The sequence below is a fragment of the Balaenoptera ricei genome, chromosome 3 (genome assembly GCF_028023285.1).
Source record: "Balaenoptera ricei isolate mBalRic1 chromosome 3, mBalRic1.hap2, whole genome shotgun sequence".
Lineage (NCBI taxonomy): Eukaryota > Metazoa > Chordata > Mammalia > Artiodactyla > Balaenopteridae > Balaenoptera > Balaenoptera ricei.
Genome location: NC_082641.1, coordinates 170,386,117 through 170,406,183, shown reverse-complemented (window position 1 = coordinate 170,406,183; position 20,067 = coordinate 170,386,117). Strand labels below are relative to the sequence as shown.

The 20,067-nt window shown below is 52.9% G+C and overlaps 1 protein-coding gene across 4 annotated transcripts in view; it reads right to left on the bottom strand.

Annotated features, from left to right (window-relative positions):
• The window catches only part of UNC13A (unc-13 homolog A), a 63,095-nt gene extending 43,531 nt beyond the window's left edge, over positions 1–19,564 (bottom strand). For all 4 annotated transcript variants that reach the window (XM_059919754.1, XM_059919752.1, XM_059919755.1 and 1 more), the window contains exons 1-8: positions 19,543–19,564; positions 10,213–10,242; positions 9,516–9,615; positions 7,521–7,638; positions 5,736–5,859; positions 4,969–5,042; positions 3,515–3,569; positions 1,584–1,619 (exon numbers count right to left, since the gene is read on the bottom strand). In XM_059919754.1, coding sequence (XP_059775737.1) covers positions 1,584–1,619; positions 3,515–3,569; positions 4,969–5,042; positions 5,736–5,859; positions 7,521–7,638; positions 9,516–9,615; positions 10,213–10,242; positions 19,543–19,564 — 559 coding nt within the window. The remainder of the gene's footprint in view (positions 1–1,583; positions 1,620–3,514; positions 3,570–4,968; positions 5,043–5,735; positions 5,860–7,520; positions 7,639–9,515; positions 9,616–10,212; positions 10,243–19,542) is intronic.
• Positions 19,565–20,067: the final 503 nt, after the last annotated feature.

The following is a 20,067-nucleotide window of genomic DNA, read 5'->3' as shown; positions in this document are numbered from 1 at the left end:
AGCCATAAAGGCCTAAAGTTGGGGATCATGAAACTGGGGACAACTTGTCAATATCACCAAATCGCCCCTCTCACCAAGTTGTTTTCTACCCAATTATTTGGGTTTATAGCCTACCATATTGCCCTTGACCGGACTGAGATGTTTCCAACCAAATCACATGAGGCTCTGTGCATGTTCCCCAAATTAATTTTTTCTGACAAATTGTCTGTTTTTGAGGGGCAGATTGCTTTCTCTTGGATTCTTTCTGCTTTTACCCAGACTCTGCTTTTTACCAAATCGTTTTTGACCAAATTGCCTGCTTCTGGATAAGGCATTTTCAGCCACTTTTGTTTTGACAAAGTGGCCTGCTTTTGGCCTAATTGTCTTTGCTCTTCTTGACCCAATTATGAGCTTTTGCTAAACTGGTTTTAATCCAAAATGTCTTTTTTTTTTTTTTTTTTTTTTACTGTATTGTTTTTTTGTGGCAAACTGGTTTTGATCAAGCTTAGCTGTCTGCCAAATGCTTATTTTGGCTAACTTTGCTTCTGATTAACTTGTTTTTGACAAATTCTTCTGGATCAAAATACAGTTGACCCTTGAACAATGCAAGGGTTAGGGACGCCAACCCTCCGTGCAGTGGAAAATCCATATGTGATTTTATAATCGGCCTTCCGGATCCACAATTCTGCATCCATGGATTCAACCAACCAGGGATTGTGTAGTCCTGTAGTAGTATTTATTGAAAAAAATCCACATATAAGTGGACCCGCACAGTTCAAATCCATGTTGTTCAAGGGTCAACTGTATTTGTAAACAAATACACCCCATAGGTGGGTCCTCCTGCTCCTGGAGGGAGGGTGGGGTGCAACTTGTCCATCAGGATATGGGGGTGGGGTGGAAGGCCCCCCAGTTGATGGAGTAGAGATTAGGAGGTAGATTCACGCTTAGACTAGAGGACTGGATTTCTCTGAAAAGGGCATGGGGAAAAGGGAGCTATTCCTTAAGGAGAAAAATGGTCATCCAATTTTGGGGGAGGTAGCTTGTTTGTTTCCCCTGGGGGCAAATTGGAGGAAGATGTGTGTGTGTGTTGGGGGGGCTTTGGGAGCTGAGGCCTCCAGAGTGATATCTGTCTGGGGGGTCTCTGCCCAGCTGCTCTGTCTGAGACCCTCTTCCCTCCCTGCCCACCAGCCTCTAAGTGACATTGGGGCTGGAGGAGGGCACCAGGTAGAGGAGGAAGGTGGGGAGACAAAAAGAGGAAGGGAATCACAGGAGAGGAGATGAGGTTATACATGGGGAGCAAGGGGGTGGGGGGCTCACAGTGCCCAGCTGGAGACAGGCAGGTTTCCCGTCTATATGCCCACTCCTCCCAGCTGAATCCTCCCACCCAGAGTGGCGTTACCCACTCCCCACCAGACAGAGCAGGACCCTCAAACAGATGTTAGTGATCAGGGGGCAGGAGGGCACAAGAGGGGTCGTGCCAGTCCTCTGGCCCCAGTGTGCCAGCCACAGGCTCCCCATTTCCCTGAGCAATGGGGCGGGGGCCTCAGGGTCGCCGAGGCGCCCACCTCCCCATGGCCTCCCAGAACATCAAGCTGAGTACTTACTCTGCTGCTCACCCCAGCCAAAATAATTCCAGTTGCCTACAAAGAGAAGGGGCAGAGATAATAAAAGGGAGAAGGCAGAGGGGGAGGCATGGGGAGGGGGGCTCCCGCATCCTCCCCATCTCCTTCTCCCAACCCAGGACCCCATCCCCTTCTGCCCTGTGTATCTTCCCCGAGTATCACTTTAACCACTGACTTTTGTTATACCTTCACTCACCACCCTGGGAGGAAGGCAGGATACCCCCATTTTTTGACAAGACCACAGGCTCAGCCAGGACGTAATAAAGAGGGCATTTGGACCCAGGGTTTTCCAACTCTGAAGTTTGGGGTCAGCACTCCTCATTCCTTCCCTCCCCCAGCCCCCAGATAATGAAAGAAACACTGAACTGGAAATCCTCAACTTAGAAACACCCCTGTTGGGTGGGTTTTTATTTTTAATCATTCTTATCCTTTTATAGGTGAAGAGGGCTCAGAGAGGTAGAGTGAAAAGCCTAAAGTCACACAGCCTGAGCATCAGGACCAGGCAGAGAACTACATCTTCATCACCTCATCCCCAGCATCTGGCATCTCAGAAAAACCACTTGGACCAGAATTCTGACTCCTCTGACACTTGGCTGCCTCCTTCGTGAAATGGGGATGGTAAAAGAGTCCCAAGAGAACTCAGAGGTAAACGCTGGGTGGTAGGTCTCCATTCTCAAGTTGAACCCACCTCTTGCTTCAAGTCACCTGCCCGGGTGCTGTTTGTCATCAGCTCCTGCCCCCGCCGTGCCTGGCTCTGCCCCCACCACAATCCTTCAGTGACCCCATTCACCAGAGAGGGGGTTTGTAATTTCTTCAGGGCAGTGATGACCCCTGCCCAGGCAGGGAAGTTAAGGGACTTTCTCCATATCACACCCCAAGTTAGTATAGGAATGAGGTCTCCCAACTGCAGTTCCCCCAGCCCCTCCCTCCACCAGGCTCCATCATCACATATCCTGGGCATATGGGGAGAGGGGAGGTGGACGACGGATACAGGGGAGACTGTGAGAGGGGAGGAAAGGAGGATGCGGAAGCAGATGGAAAAGGAGAAAGAGGTTGAAGTGTGGGGTAGGGGCCAAGTGTCATGGGTGGGGGTTTTGTCCTGAGACTATATGATTTTCACTTCCTCCTCACTTCAGAGGACTTGGAGGGCACTTTTAGGAGAAAGTCATCTAGACCCGTGGAGACCTGCTCTGGGGGCATCTGAATGTCCACAGGAGGATAGACACTCCTGAAAATTTCTGCCTTGGTGGAGGGACAATATACAGAGAAACATGGTGATCATCATCATTATTAATAGATGTAGCACACTGGAGAGAGAAGCAAACTTGTAAGTCCCTCCGACCTGGGTTCAAACCCTGGCTCCGCCTCCTGCCAGGTGTGTGACTTTGGCAAGTCACTTCTCCTCTTGGGCCTCAGTTTCTTTATCTAAGTAAATGGGCGCCTATTATACATGTGTTGGCAGGATTGTCTGTCTGCACCATCTGAGTGTGGGCTGCTTGGCGGGGGGTCTGTGTTGGCCTCATGGAAGTTTGATGAATGAGTTATAAGTCCTCATCCAGGATCTAATGAATGGAACTGAAGAGTCTGCAAAGTGTTTTTCAAGCCTCCAGATGTTCTGGGCCCTTCCAAAAACCATCAGAATGCGGGGGGCTGTCAGGTGCCCCTGTTTCAAAGCGAGGGACTCTAAGGATCAGAGAGGGACCCTGACATGCCTGCGGCCACACAGTACGGCAGGACTCAAACCCAAGTGCCACATCCCTTTTTCTTTCCACTGCACTGTGAGGGGATACTGTGTGCTCTTAGGACGCATATCTCTGGAGACGAGTGACCCGTTCATTACACAGGACAGTCATGGGGTAGAGGAGGGAGGAGGCCTTCAGTTGAAGCCCAGGAAGGAATTGAGAAGTACTTACAACACTGGTTGCTGGGGACAGGAAGAGGCTTGTCTTGTTCATCCTGGAATGAATACTGAGGGGGAGGGAAGGAGAGAGGGTTTGTCTCAGGGGGGTGCCAGAAGCCAGGGGATCAAGATGGTCCTCTGTTCTGTTCTATCTTGACTTCCCCCGCCTCCTAAATCCTCTCCTTCTGGAGGAGAAGCATACAGATGTCCACAGAGAAAGAAAGAGGGAGAGAGAGACACAGAGACCATGAGAAACAGATATAGAAAAAAGAAAAAGAGACACAGATGAGGGAAAGAAACAGAGGAAAGAGAGAGAAAACACCAACGCGGGGAGCTGAAGAGCGGTGATGAGAACTCAGGTTGGACCAAAATTGCTAACATGTGAGCGTTGCCCCTTTGCCCTCCACCTCCCGCTAAAGGGTGTTCTAGCCTTGCCTGCTATTTCTTCCCTGCCCTCACCTTCTGAAGATTGTCTTCTGGGCCACATTGGGTCTTTGAACTGTGAAAATATAGAGTGTAGAAGAAGGGGGATGGCATGGAAGAACAGAGGTACAGAGGCTAGGGCTGGGGCTGGGGGAGAAGAACTTTTAAGAAAGCCTGGGGCTTCCCTGGTGGCCTGGAAAAGGAGAAAGAGGTTGAAGTGTGGGGTAGGGGCCAAGTGTCATGGGTGGGGGTTTTGTCCTGAGACTATATGATTTTCACTTCCTCCTCACTTCAGAGGACTTGGAGGGCACTTTTAGGAGAAAGTCATCTAGACCCGTGGAGACCTGCTCTGGGGGCATCTGAGTGTCCACAGGAGGATAGACACTCCTGAAAATGTCTGCCTTGGTGGAGGGACAATATAATTCTATAATATAAGAATCCACCTGCCAATGCAGGGGACACGGGTTCGTGCCCCGGTCTGGGAGGATCCCACATGCCACGGAGCAACTAGGCCTGTGAGCCACAACTACTGAGCCTGTGCGTCTGGAGCCTGTGCTCTGCAATGGGAGGGGCCGCCGCAGTGAGAGGCCCGCACACCGCGATGAAGAGTGGCCCCCGCTCGCTGCAACTGGAGAAAGCCCTCGCACAGAAACGAAGACCCAACACAGCCAAAATAAATAAATAAATAAATAAATTTATAAAAAGAAGAAAGCCTGAAAGTGTGACTCAAGGAGTTGAGGGGTGAGGGGCAGAAAGGGGGTGTATCTCCTTGACGGTATTTGGTAAATACACAACTCGACTCGATTGAAATTGTCATGTCATTGGTGGACCGTATGTTCCTTGATGCCATCATTGGTTCAAGACTGGACCACATGGGTCACTGATTTAGTCAGGTTACAAAGAGTTAGAGACACAGACACAGGGAAAGACAAGTGGAAAGAGAAACAGAGACAGAGAGTGGAAGACAGGGAGAGACACGGAGAGAGAGCGGGAGAGAGAGAGAGAGAGAGAGAGGGAGAAAAGAGCCCCCATGCCAACGCTCACCTCATCCTGGTCCCGCATAGCATTCAGCTGCTCCAGCTTCTTGGCCCAGTAGCGTGCCTCCTCCTCAGGGATGTCTGGAAGCAGAGACCTGGCCATGAACCTGGAAGCCCCTCCCTGCCCCTCAGCCACCAGCCAGGGCATCCTGCAGGCCTATGGGGCTGGTCTCCAGTGGGTGGGGGAGAGGAAAGGAGGACAGGAAAGGAGGACCCCTGACAACCCCCCTCCACCACACACCCAGAACTGCCTTGGGAATGGGTGGAGGATGGGAGAGGAGCTGCATCCTAGCACTACCAGGATGGGGACATCATGGGTTCTTGGAAGGATGATGTGGGAGAACTGAGCTGCTTCCAGGAAAGGTAAAGAGGCCTCTCTGTGTCTCTGCCTTTGTTGATCTCTACATGTCTCTCTCTCTCTCTCTCTCTCTCTCCATTTCTCTGTCTCTGTCTTTCTGCCTTTGTCTGTCTCTTCTCCATATCCAGCTCACTTCTGCAGCTTAAGACCTCACCAAGGACCAGCTAAGACAGCTCAGACCTGAGCCCCATAAGTTGAAAAGCACTTGCAGCCCACTGGTGACCTGCAGGAGCTGGAGTGTACTCTGCGTGCGGCAGGCATACATCTCTGCTGACTTGCTGTAGCCCAGGAGACTCTCCTCTTGGGAGGCGGAACCTCATCCTCAGAATAAAGTGTTGTCTGGACCCACTTAGACCTGACCATTCTCCTGGGGCTGGGTGAGGGTCCCACCCCACCCAACCCCCCGCCACACTCACCTAAGGGCAGTTCAAAGCGGGTGTCAAGGAGGATTCGGTGGAAGGTGGGGTCCTTAGTGCCGCAGATCTCACTGTCTGCCATGATGACCTGAGAGTCCAGGGTCAGCCACTCTCCGGGGCCCTCCTGGGGTGTGGGTGGGGTAACAGGGGTTAGGGTTCCGGGTGAGGCGTGGTGGGTAACGTATCTGCTGCACACCGAGCAACAGGCTCCCTATTCTCAAATGAAATGTCTCCCTCACCCCATCTTACCCTTACCCCAAGAGCAAGGGCCATGTCCCCACTTTAGATGAGGAAACCAAGATTCAGAGAAGGAAGGTCTCAATCCAGGGCAACATGGTGGGTCCAGGGAACCCAGAAGCAAGGACCCAGAGAGAGAGACCTGTAGGGTCAGGTAGGGGCGGTCCCGGCCTTGCACAGCACTCCTCATCCCTAATGAGGGGTTATGGGGCCCCGACCTCAGATAAAAGACCTGATCCTCCCACCATTCAGGGAGGATACCCCCTGAGTGAATGAACCAGTCCCCCTTAGTTCAGGGAAATGAGCCCTTAAGCAGGTGGGGTCCACTCTGAACCTCAGTTTCTTCATCTCTGAAATGAGAATGATGCTCTGCAGAATCTTCTTTCTGCAGCCCCAGGGAAAGGCTGGCAGTGATGGGGGAGTAGTCCAGGGTCCCTTGCATAGGTCATGGTTGTCCCAGGTGACTAGGCCTTCCTCACACTTGGAGGGTCACTGAGGAAATTTTGGGTCACCCACAAGCCTTCCTTTTGGACTCGTCTGGACTATTGCGCCTCTTTCCTCCATCTCCATTTATTCATTAAAAAATAAACCCTACCTGGTGCCTGCTCTAAGCTTGGTCCACATTGGGCAATGCCTGAGAAGCCCACAGTCACAGGAGATAGAGCCTGACACAGACACCCGCAAGTCATATGATGCCCGCAAGTCATATGACTTCATATGAAGTCAGGGCCAGGCCAGAAGGAGGGAGGGGAGGTGAGGGATCCAGGCGGAAATTAGGGAGGGCTTCCTGGAGGAGAGGGCATGGGAGCTGGGCTTAAGGGTGATGGAAAGGAGGACACTTGAAACCCAGGGAACAGCATATGTGAAAGTTCAGAAGCTATCCCTGGGGCCTGTGAGGAGTGTAGGTTGAGGTGTGGGGGAAATAAGGCTGGCAAAGTGGGTTGGTGCCATCTGGAAGGTCTCCCAAGGGTGATGCGCAGGGAGGGCAGGATTAGATCTTAGGTACCAAGTGGAGAGGGTGAAATTTAAGGCCAGGAGGTTAGAGAGGAGGCCAAGGTTATTTTCTTTGGGACTGGCGTAAACTCCCTGATGCCCATCTGGGCACAAAGTGCTAGTTGCTTGCAATATCCCTTCTCCTTTCTTCCATAGGGATGCATTTCTAGCTGGGCCCAGGGCTACGCAGCTTAAGACTACATTTTCCAGACTCCCTTGCAGGTAGGTGGTGCCACATGACAGTTCTGGCCAATGACAGCCAGCTTCCATTTTGGGCCCTTAATTAGGAGTGCAAACCCCTCCCCTGACTGGAATGCAGATGTAATGGTAATCCTTGAGCAGCCATCTTGGGCCATGAGGTGGAAGCCACATGAGGAGAAAGGCAGAGCGACAAGATGGAAGGAGTTTAAACCCTGGTGACTGGAGCTGCCACTGCAGCCCTGGATGTCTACATGAACATTGTCAGGGGATGGAGATAGAGGTCCATCTTGTTTAGACCACTGACCTCTGGGCCCCTCCCAGGCACTCCTATCCAGCCCTCATCCCACCACTCACTTCGTTGGACTGGCGGATGGTCCGCAGAGGGATCCACACAGTGCCCACCATCGTGTCCCAGATGAGACCCTTGTTCCATACCTCCACCGTCAGCCCCAAATCCAGGCGGTTAATTTCACTGTGGAGAGAGGTAATGAAGACTCAGAAAAGTCAGGTCACTCGCCTTTGGACACATGACCAACTAGAATTCAAACCCAGGTCTGGGTGAGTCCTAGTCAGGAAGGTAACACAGTAGTTCTTGTTTTACAGAGGGGAAACTGAGGCCAAAGGACTAAGTTACATGCTCAGGGTATCACAGCTGAACCAGGATTCCAAGTTGAGAAAGAAGGAATGGGGACAGGTGTCACATGTCTCCTGTAGCCCCAAATCACCTGGTCCTTCCTCTAGCCCTCAGATCCTGAGAATGCTGGTTAAGTGAGGAAGAGGCTCAAATGCCCTCCATGGCTCCCTATTACCCCAAGATAAGGGCATTCGTGGTGCCTCCATCCTTCCCAGTGTCATCTCTATCCAATCATATGAAGACACCCTTGAGCATATGAATGATTACACCTCTAAGCACTTTCCCTGCAGGCCCCATCCTGGAAATATGCAGATTTGGTAGTAAACCTTGGTGAATGTTCAATTCACTGAATCTACCAATTTACCAAAGATTTATCTTAAGGAATGTTCTCCTTGAATATATCTGTTGACCGTGACCTGGTCATTCAGTAACTGGCTTTAGGGGGAGTTGGGGACCACTCTGTCCTGCCCCCTTCACATTTTCCTAGAATTGTAGAGCCAGCTCCTTTCTTCCTTCCCCAAGTGCTCCTCTGCTCCAGAATCCCAACTCTAGATTCCCTCATGGCCTCCACTAGTGACAGTCCCCAGCCAGGCTCTGCTCAGGGATTGAGGGCTGCCTGGGTCCAAATCCCAGCTCTGCCAGGTACAGGCTATATGACACTGAGCAGGTGGCTTTGCCCCTCTGGTCCTCTGTTTCCTCACCTGTAAAATAAAGATTATGTTAGCACCCTCCCTCCCAGGATTATAAGCAAAATTGATTTAATCAAAGCCTTAGAAGAAGGCATGGCACATGTTGGCCATCATCAGAGTAGGTGGGATGTAATAGGAGGCCCCGAGTAGCTCCAGGTTGAGGGGAGGGTCCAGGTTATGAATTCATTCAGTTATTAGACAAATATTTATCGAGCACCTATTGTGTGCCAGGCTCTGTGCTTGGCATGGAGATCACAGTGGGAACAGAGACCAATAGGGCCTTACCCACGTGGAGCCCATAGTCCAGGGGAAGGGGCCAGAAAGGTGTCAAAAATCACACAAATGAATAGAATAACAATTGGTGGCAAGGCGTGAAGTTACTGTTCAATTGCAGCTTGAGGGTGGTGGTCAGGGAAGACTTCCCTGAGGAGGTGACACAGCTGAGACCCAAAGGACAGAAGGAGTCAGCTGGGATGGGGAAAGAGGGGGAAAGAAGAACAAGAGCAAAGGTCCTGGAGCAGGAACAAGCTGGACATGTTGGAGGAACAGTGCAGAGGTGGGTGTATCTGGGGCAGGTGAGGCAGGAGAGATGAAGCAAGATACTGGTGTGAGGTCACAGGGGCCGGGCCTTGGGGGGTTGCAGGGACGAATATGGGTTTTGTTCTTAGGTTGATGAGCCACAAGCCCCAGGCAAGTTTGGAGAGTGACCGGATGTGATTTGCAATTTTAAAAATATCCCCCTTGCTGCCTGGAAGAGAACAGATTGCAGGAGGTGGATGGCAGCAGGAGGCCAGGGTGGAGGCTGGCGGGCAGAGGGGACTTGGCTGGTGGCCTCGGAGACAAAGGGAAGTGATTGGATTCGGGAAGTGCTTTGGAGGCAAAGCTGATGGCTGGACACAGGGCTGAAGGAAGAGCGAAGGGAGTCCCAGACGACACCCGGGTGTCCGGCTGTGCCCTGCAGGACCAGCAAAGTGCCCGGCTGTGCCAGGGGGTGTGGCCATTCAGGTCCAGTCGCTGCAGACTCACAACATGAAATCCTGCTCCCAGCTGGGCTGGCTGCCCCGTACGGCAATGGTCGTGCTCTTGACATTCTGCACCTTCAGGGTCACATATGTGTTGAATTTCTCTGTGGCGGTGAGAGCAGAGGTCAGTGCAAGGGCTCAGGGACTCCCTCATGCCCCTTCCCAAGCTCTCGATAACACCCCTATGATCCCCCAGGGGCTGTGAGTTCTTGGGCCCATCCCAGGTCCAACACCCTGAGGTGCTTCTGTGCCTCCACTCCCAGGCCAGGCCCCCAGAGCCCCACCCCCAGCCCCTCAGAGCACAAGGGAGGGGCCTTGGTGCAGGGAGATGTGGAATTTGGGGATACCTAATCCTGATGCTTAGAAATGACTACGTCCAATATCCTTGGACATAGGAAACTTCCTTTGCCTCTCTGAACCTCACTTTTCTCACCTGCAGCCTAATCTAAGTGTCCCCACCCTATCTCTTAGGATCCTGGGAAGCACCATTGGCTCAGGGTGAGCCTCACTCCCACTGGAGTCTTCAGGGGATGGCTGGGAAGACTGCTGGGACCCTAGATCAAGTCTGACACTCTCTGTGACACTCAGCGGACACAGAGCCCAAGTTCCCCGTCACTGGCTCAGACCCCCTCTCCCGTCTCTCCAAGAGATGGACAGACAGACAGACAACACAGGAGAGGACAGGAATAGAGGCCACTTACCTTGGGCACCATCAAACTTGGCTTTTTTGACTGTGGAGAGAGACAGAGAGAGGGAAGGGAGACGGGGAGAGAGTTGGGGAGGAGAGAAAGAGACAGAGAGACACATGAAAATAGAGACATAATGAGAGAGGAGAGAGATACAGAAAGAAAGAGACAGAGAGAAGAGAGGCAAAAAATAGAGAGCAAAAGAGGCCAATAAAGAGACCGAACAGATTTTAAAAACAAAACAAAATAAAACAACAACAACAGCAACAACGACAAAAACAAGATAAAGACAGAGGCAAAATCAGAGACAGAGGCAGAGACAATGAGAGGAAGAGAAATAGGGAGAGGAGGGAGGCAGGGATGAGAGGGAGAGAGAGAGAAGCCATCAGACAGATGAGCACAGGCAGACCTGGGTTGGAAGGAAGTTTGGACCTTGGGAGCAGTCCATGTTCCACCCTACTCCCCATCAAACTCCCCTAGAGCTCCCTCCCTCTGGTTGTGACTTCACCAAAATTGAACAAGATTCAAAAGAAGGAGCTGGGCAGGTGGCAGGAGAGGCTTCTTACAGGAAGTCCTCTAGGATTGCTTCAGAAGGAGGAGGGGAGTTGGGGAGGAGGAGGTAGGGGAGAAAGGAGAAAATAATCTCCAATGATTCCCATCCCCCTGTTAGACCAGTGAGACTTCTCCGTGAATTGTCCAGCTCAACCTGTCCTACTGAATGCTTCCAGGGTTTAGAGTCCCATATTCAAAGGGGACTGGGCAAGGTGGGAAAAAACAACCCAGAGAGCTGACTCCGTAGCGAACATAGAGATATCCCAGTCCTGGCCAGTAGGTTGTTAGAGCTTGTCCAGCCCAACTTGCCCGTGAAAGGTGCAGCCCAAATATACCTCAGGGTTCCACGTGGTCCAGTCTCTTCATATTTCACATAACCCCACAACCCCAAGTGATTCAAAGCAATTCCACTCTTTACTAGATTTTCTCACAGGACATTAAACTTTCATTTTCATTACCTCTCAAACTCTGCATCTGCCCCCAATGCATTTCTCTACCATTACTCTCTACTCGCACCTGAAACCTGCTCCCAAACTGAGACCTCTCTCTTGATTTCTATATTTCTTCTCCCTTTAACATTTTCAAATGAATATTTTTGTCTGAGTAGGCAATACACCCACATTTTACAAAATCCAGAGCAACTGAAAGATCATACAATGAAGATAGGCTTTTTCTACTCCAGCTCTCACTCTCCCTCCTGGATGCAATCAACAGTACCAATTCCTTGTGGTACTAGAGATGCATCAGCAATCATGTGCATATGTGCATTATTTTATTTCCTACACAAATGGTAGCATTCTACACCCTCTGCAGAACCTTTCTTTTTCTCAGTATGTCTGAAAGAGGGTGTGCTAGTAAGTTGAAGGATAAATTCCTAGAATCAGAATTGCATTTCTATTCTTTCTTCTTTTTTTTGAGAGTCAAGTTCAGCCTTTTTCTGGGCAAGTGCCACAGCCTCCTATCTGGGATCCAGCCTCCCATATGGGGTTCATTTCTCTGTCCTCATCACTTGAATTTCTTCCTCTAAAAAGCACCTGAATGGAGCCAGTGAAGAGAGAATTCTCATCAAGTGTGGGGGAAGTAGAGTGGTTCTAAACACTTGTCAGTAAATACTATTTGTTCCTGTTGCAGACAGACTGTGGGGAGGATGAGGTTGGGGGTGGGGATTGATGCCCAGAAACACTGAGTGAGCTCCCCAGAGTTGCAGAGCAGAAGAGGGAATGAGTGCCTTCCTATGCCAACACCACCAGCACCCCAAGACCCAGATTTTAAATGCAAATGTGTTGGGCATTATGCCCACCATACCTGGGTTTGGGTTTGGGAGGTAGAACGCAGATAGAGCCCTTGACTGGTCATCGGGAAAGGTGAGCCCTTGTTCAGCATGGAGTCAGGTGGGGCTGGGTTCAGATTATGGTGCTGTGTGACCCTGGGCAAGTGAACCTCCCTCTCTGGGCTTCCATTTCTGTCTCTCTCTTTCTCTTTCCCCCACATTCAAAATCAGTCATCGAGTCCTGTCTTCCCCACCTTCCCACTCAAGGCACGTGACTGCACATGCAAAAGTCCCTCTCTTGCGGGACAGGGCCCCTACCCCTGTCCCACATGCCCCCTCTCATAGCCTCAGCCCCACCCAGACCACAGAGAGCTCAGCCACCCAGCCCCTCATCTCTGGGACTGAGTGAGGCTCAGGGGCACTTAGGACTGTGTCCAGCAGTAGCTCCAGGCCTCCCTCCTGGGGGACCTCCAGCTTGCAAACCTGATGACTCTGTGAAGGGGGAGGAGGGTGCAGGGGGAGGGCGGGGAGGGAGAATGATGGGAGAGACACAGAGGCTCAGAAAGGCACATACACGGAGGGACCAACATGAGGAGAGAAAGGAAAAGGAGGGAGGAAGAAGTGAGGGGAGATAAGACATGATAGTCAGAGACACAGAGAGACACACAGATTTTCATTAGGGAGGGCAGGCAGGGAAGATGTTGCAGAGAGGAGAGGCAGGATTGGGAGAGAAAAGCTGGGGGTGGGAACCAGAGGGGAGGTAGGTGCCAGGCCCTGGGAGATCTGAGGGACTCACTGGGGTATGACCGAACCTGTGCCCCACTCTGCAACTCCCTCTCTGTGTCCCTTTTTTACAGACCAGGGGCAGAGCTCAGAGGGGAAGCCAGTTGTCCAAGGTCTGTCCTCCATCCTCTCCTCTAGGGAGGCGGTCTCTCCCTGTCTCCTTCCTTCCGATTCTGTTTCTCTCCACCCCTGTCATCCCCTTGTCACGTCTTTCTGTCTTTCTTCTTCCCTTCCTCCCTCTGTCTCTGTCTTTCTTGTTCCCAGTCCCTTATCTCTCCCCCTTTCCTCCTCCCTAAGTCTCTCTGGGCCAGAGGGTAATGGGCTCAGTTGGGGTCCACAAGCAGTGGGAGATTGCCGGAGAGCTCTGGCTCTAACAGTGAGCCCCCGGGCCCCTTCAGAAAGTTCAGGGTGAGGACATCAATATATGTTCATCACTGGGGACTCAGAGGGAGGAGGGGCAGACTCAGGGTGGGAGACGGGGCTCAGAGAAGAATGGGGAGTCAGGGAAGGACCCTCAGAGTAGGAAGCTCATGGCGGGGAACAGGGTGTGGGATAAGGAGGAGGAGGGTAGGGGACTAAGGGAAGGGGGCTCGGAGAGCTGGAGGAGGCTCATGACGGGGGAGGGGACTCAGGAAGGGAGAGGGGAACGGAAGGTGGGTGGCCTCAGGGAAGGGGCTCAGGGGATAAGAGGGCTTGGAGGTAGGGGCTCGGGGCGGTGGGGGTCGGATGGGGCTCAGAGAAAGAGCCGAGTCTCTCTCTGCCTCTCTCTTCCCCATCAGCAAGCGGAACCCGAGTCATTGTCGCCTTCACCACCGTCATCGTCATCACATCTCCGCCCCGCTGCCTTCCCCCTGCCCGTTGCCTTCCTCTTGCCTGCGGTATCGGGGTCACCAGGGCGGAAGCGCCGCCCCTCCTTCACGAGCTCCTGGTCACAAGCACGAAGCTATTTATAACGTGGGCGCGGAGGGCGTGAGCGACGCGACCGCGGGGAGTGCTGAGTGGGGGAGGTGCCCACTGACGGGCGGGCAGGAGATACCGCGTCACGCCAGGTCAGCAGACCGCGCGGCCTCCCCGGTCCCCGCCCACCCCCCGCCCCCATCAGCGCTGACTGATTAATGTGGTTGCACAGGCGGTTGTGGCCCAGGGCAGAATCGGTGGAAGTGGGAGCAGGAGCTCATTGGCGCTGCCAGGCTCTGGGCTTCAGTTTCTGTATCTGGAAAATGGGGCAAGGCAAGCCTAGTTGGTCTCACTTTCTTCTCCCCTTCCTCTTCCCTTCTTCTTCCTTCCTCTTCCTCCCTCTCCCCTTTCTTCTTCATTATTATTAGCATCAGCATTATCATACTGTTATTACTACTATTATTATCATTACCATTACTAGTATCATTACTATTTTTATGATTTGGTTGAGTTCGAAGTGTGCCCCTGGCCTGGACGACCCTGGATTCTAATTGAGGTAGACTCCAGTCCTTGGGGCATCTGGCCCATAACCTGCCAGCCCTGGGAGTGGGAGTGGGGGAATAGAGAACTCCAGCCATCAGGGGAAGCGGCTGAAAGCCCACCCACAGGACATGCTTATCAGGTGTCAGAAGACACTACAAGTGGTGGAAGGAAAGCATAGAGAATTCAGAAATAGATTCTAGGATGTTTGGTATTTAATATGTGATGTCGATAGCAGACAAGGGCTTTGGGATAAGGACACTGGTCTCTCTGGCTTTGCATCTGGGAGAGAATAAATGAGGACTCTCATCCTCCATGGACAGAAATAAGCCAGAGCCAGACTGAAGCCTTAGATGTAAAACACACCAAGAAACTTGACAGATATTCTGTCTGTGTTGTTTACCAGGTACCACTTAGAACTAGACCTGGCATATAGTACGTGCCCATTAAATAGTGTTCACTGAAGGAATGACGTCATTGCCTCCTCCAGCAGCCCTACGCTAAGACCTGGTCCCGCGGAGCGGACGCTGTCCAATGTGCTGAACTCAGCGTCTCCTCCCTGAACTGTCCACGGTGCTGAACTTTTCATCCCTGCCCACTTACCTCCAAAGAATTGGCACCTCTTTTGCCCCCTATGTATTACTGAGCCCTCCTCAGGCCTGAGAACGCAGTGAGCTCTCAGGAAATGTCCTACACTCACGGACCTCTTTCCAGAAAGCTTTTAGTCCCCATTAATAAAAACACCATCACAGATTTTTCCTGTCTTTGGTTCACACTTATTGACCCTTTCCACAAGCCAGGCATCATGCCAAGTTCTCTGCGTGCCTCATATGACTGGAGAGTTCCAGCAAACCTAGGCAGCGGGCACTGTTAGTGTGCCCATTCTACAGATGGACACACTGAGGAATGAAGAAGATATGGGACTTTCCCGGAAGTAGTGGATTTAGGGATTCAAACCCAGGGCTCCTGGACTCAGGATGTCCTGGTTCACACCTCACAGAGGAAGCTCATTGTGTGTGGGAGGCAAGTGAGGTGCAAGATAGGGAGGTGGCTAAGATTGCAGCCCTGAAGATGAATCAGAGCCAACACCGGAGGCATCCTATGAGGTTGTTGAGAGCAAAGATCAGATGCAGGCCCCCCTGGCTGTGTGGTATCAGAAACAGGGCAGTAAGAGACAGAGGGATTTGTGAAGGCTTCCTGGGAGAGGGGCAGGGGAAAAGCAATGATGAATGGGGAGATCGTGATATGTCTGTTTGCTTAGTGGATGAAGGAAAAAGGTGATCCCAGGACAGATTCTCACCCCATGGTAGGGACTTAGGTGTCTCCAGGTTCTGGGGGCTGAGGGGAGGCTCGACCTTCACTTCTCACTCCCGGTAGGCTGTGGAGTCAGGCAGCTACACCTCTGGCTCTGTGGCACCAGGCGAGTTGTTGAACTTCCCAGAGCCTCGGTTTTCCTCATCTCTAAAATGGGTTGCTCTGAGGATTAAAGAGGGCAATGGGCATAAAAGTCCTCAACGGTGTGCCTATAGAATGCTGGATAGATGGGGCTTGTTGTAGATATTATTATTAGTTGTGCGGTAAACTCACTGTCAAACGCATTTGCTGATTTATATGCAATATTCAGTCATCAAATATTTATGGAACATTTTAAACATTGAGTGGCCTGGCAAAATGTCGTGATGCACATAGGAAAGTCTAGAACCAAATCCCTGCCACCACGCTTTTGCGCGTGCTGTGCCCTCCACTTAGAGCATGGTCTCCCTTCTGCTCTGTTCCCCCTCATCTTCTGAGACTCAGGCAAATGGTGATGATGGGAACAGGGTAGGCTTCCCAGAGGAAAAGAGCCATAGAAACGCTCCTCCCCATCTTCCACAGCCTTTCCCCATCTCTCCCACTCTGACCCCACCAGCATGAGGCCAGGAGTAAGGCTGGGTCCCCAGAGCCAGGAACAGTGCCTGACATATAGTGGGTGCTCAATGCTTGCTGAGTAAATATATGAATGAATTCACAAAGGAACAAGGTGGCACTTGCTTTTAGCAGCCTCAGAATTCTGCCAAGACTTAGCAAGTGGATTAAGGTGGGGGGGGCAATGGGGCTCCACATAGATAAAGAAATTAGAGGGGGCAGAGGCAAGGTCTGTACAGGGTGGTCTCCCATGTGTTAGTGCAGGATATGCACACAAGAACTTGCATTTGTGTGTTCTTGAATGTGTATTTGCTCATGTTACCAGGGCAGGCAAGTGAGTGTATATGGGTGTATGTGTGCATGTGTAGAGGGACAGGTACTCATGTGCACCATCTGGGCGCAGGTGAGGGTCTGCACGTATGTGCTGGGGAGTGGGGTGTGACTGTATGTGGGACAGGCCGGTTTGTGTGAGTTTAGGTACGTGCAGGTTTTTGAGTGATATGTTAGGTAGAAACACATGTTGGGGTGTGTGATATGCAGTTGTATAGCCTGTGTATTTTTGTTTACTTGCATACATGTACACACTCATGTGTGCATCATTATTCACCTATTCAAAGTGACTGCTTTGAGTGTCCAGGCAAGTGTTATCATGTGTGTACATATATGGCCTTGGCATTTGATCATGTGTACACATGTGTTTCTTGGGATTTGGGGCCCTAACAGGTATATATATATATATATATATATATATATATATATATATATATACACATGCCTGAGGGGTAAGGCATGGGTAGATCTTTAGGCGACATGGCTATTGTGAACATTAATCACACATATCCATGTGTGTGCATGTGTGCAGACACACATGCCTGTATTGTGGGAACAATGCCTATGGCATAGAGTGACTGTGTCCAGTATATATGTATGTGTGTGTGTTCAAATGGGCATGTGAACCTGTACATGTGTCCATGAATGTGCAGTCACAGGCACGTGGTCTTCATAGAGACTTGGTGAATTCTGAGCATTTCTGTCCACACAAGGCAAGTCTGGGTTTGAACGTACCAGTCCAAGTGTACGCAGATGTGGGCAATCATGGGTGGGCCCCTGGTTTCGGGGGCAGGTTACTTCCTCAACTCTGAGGATGAACTCAGATCCAAGAAAAGCCCTCTCAGCCTAGTTGCCTTGCTCCCTCTTCCTTCCCCCTCAGCCCTCAAGGTCTCCCACTCTGGGCATCTCCCCCACCCTTCTCAGCACTTCCCTCTCCCCACTTCTCCCAGTCTCCCCCCACCCAGCCTCTCCCAGCATCCACTGCTCCCTTTACACCTCAGGGCTCTACCTCCCACCTCATCCCAAGCCTTGCTCCTCCCAGCGACGCCCCTCTACTCAGCTGGTGACTCCTTATAAGTTCCACAAAATCCCTATAAGGAGTTCCACAGAATCATCCAACACTGTTCTTCCCCTAGGCCTCCGATTTAGGAAGCCTCACCCCTCTTACTGCCTCCGCTTCACACCACCCCTGCAACCAAGACTCCAGTGTGCATCAGAGTTAAGGGTGAGATTCTAGAGAAGCCCAGCTCCGAAGACGGGGGTGAGGGACAGAGGAGAGCAAGCTTGGAGGAGTCAGCCAGCAACCCACATACCCCCTCCTCCAGTGCTATCCCCTCCCAAGTGTTAGGCAGCTCAGAGGATGGGGAGGGGCCAGGAGGGGGTTTGGACGTTCACCTCCCCCTCCCCTTGGGCCTAGTCTGTGAGGGGTTCATGGGGGTCCACTCCACCTCCCGACTCCCCTAGTTCCCTAGGCTAGGGGCTGAATGAGTTGACTTTTGATCTTACTGGCCCTTCTCCCACCATCAGCCCCGACCGTTGGGAACGAGCTCAAGGAAAGGAGGCCCCTGTCCCTTTAAGAACACCCGCGTCCACGCCGGCCCAGCCCCGCGCGAGCAGCACACGGGAAGCCACCGCGGCGGGGAGCGGGCGGGCGGGGCTGGGTTTGTGAATGGAGAGGCACAGGAGGAGGGGGGAGGGGGGAGGGGCAGTGGGGGAGGTTCCCGGCTCCTGGGCCTGCCCACCCGGGTCCAGGAGGAGGCTGGGGTCCATATCTCTCTCCCTCTCTCTCTCTCTTTCTCTCTCTCTCTCCCCCAATTTCTCTTTCTCTTTCACACACACACACACACACACACACACACACACACACAGCACACTCCCGGCTGCCTAAGGTCTCCCTAAGCCTGCCATCTCAGGCTTGGCGAATACACCCCTTCTCCCACCCCAGCCTTCTTGAAGGGAGTAGAGGCGAAGGGGGTGGACCCCAACCCTTAAAATCCAAGGTTGAGACGTCTATTAGCCTTGAGCCCTGCTTCACCACCACCCCTACCGCCAAGGTCCCCTGCTGAGAACTCAGAATTGCCCCAGACGCCTTGATCCAGGTGGGTTGGCTTCTCCCCCACCCTGCCTCCGGGGTGAGGGGGGCGCAGTGATGCCCCTCCCGAGTCTCTTTCCCTCCACCCACCCCAACGCAGAGCGTGGGCCTGGGCGTGGGCCTCGATGCAGATGGCGTTCCGGCCCCAAAATAGCTCCACCCCACCTCTCCTTTCCTCCCTCCAGCGCAAAGTGGGTGAGGTGAGGATGGGTCGTGAGGGGTGCAGGTGGTACTGCACTTCCAAAGGGTCGGCTCCCTGCGGAGAAGGCCGGATTTGCGTGCGGAGGGGCCAGAGAGGGCGGGGAGGGGGAGGCCCTCCGGCGACCGCCCCAGCCTCCACTAGAGACGGCAAAGAGGTAACCGGAAAAGTGCCCCCAGACCCCCCAGTCACAGCCCTCTCATAATGCTGGAAGGGGTCTCCCCCACCCCAGTCCTCTCCACTCCCAGGGTGAGGGATACCTAGAGCTCATGGTAGTCCTAATGGCCAAGCCCCTCTACCCAAATCTTGCACGCTCAGGGCTTGGCGACCGCTCCCCCTGCACCCCTCTCCGAATTCCGAGCCCTGCCCACAGCCCAGCCCACAGCACAAGACTCCTTCCAAGTACCCTGCAAGATTCACTCGAACTACCCAGCCCGGCTCCTTCCACACGAACCCGCTAATAACCTGTTCTACACAGACGACCCAGTCTAGACCGTTTCCAGATGGAGCCCCAGACCCCTGCCCGCGTCCACACGGGCCTCCACGTTCAGCCGTGTCCACACGACCCCGGTAGCGGCAACCAGGACCCCCTGAGAGCCCAGCTGCATCTACACTGATCACCCTCTCAGGCGCCCTGACGCGTCTACAAGGGCTACCCCCTGAAAACCCAGCCGCGTGTACTCGGGTCACCACCTCAGGAGCCCAGCCGCATCCACACGGACCCCGAGCCCAGCCCTGGTCCACGTCGGTTCCCCGCCCTGCAGCCTCGCCTCCTACCTCCAACGCAAAGTAGAGACATGTCTCCAGAGTCGCCGGCGGGCCGGCTCTGTCAGGTCGGGCTTAGCTGCCGCTGGGTTGGGGCATGGCGGGGGCTGCAGCCCGCGCTCCGCTCACGCCGGGGCCCGGCCTCCGCCGCCTGCCATCTTGGTTCAGCACCGGGGGCGCGGACAGCTCCTGACGTGGTGCTGATGCGGGGCTGGCGGGCGGAGCCTGATGGGGCGCGGGTGCTGCAAGCTCGGGGGTGGGGGTGGGGTTTAAAGGGCCGGAGCGGGGTGGGAGCTGAGGGCGGCCATCACGCAGGTTCCCTTCTGGTTCTGCGTGTTTTCGTCTCTCCTTTAGCTCTCAATCTTGAGTCGTTTGCTGTCTCTCTGCTCTCCCTGAGTATCTCTATTCCTCTGTCTCTATGTCTCGTTCTCTTTGCCTCTGTTTCTCCGTCTCTCTCTCTGGGTCTCTCTATTCCCCTGACTCTTTGTCTCGCCGTGTCTCTCGGTCATGTGTCTCCCTCTGAGCCTCTCTCTGTTC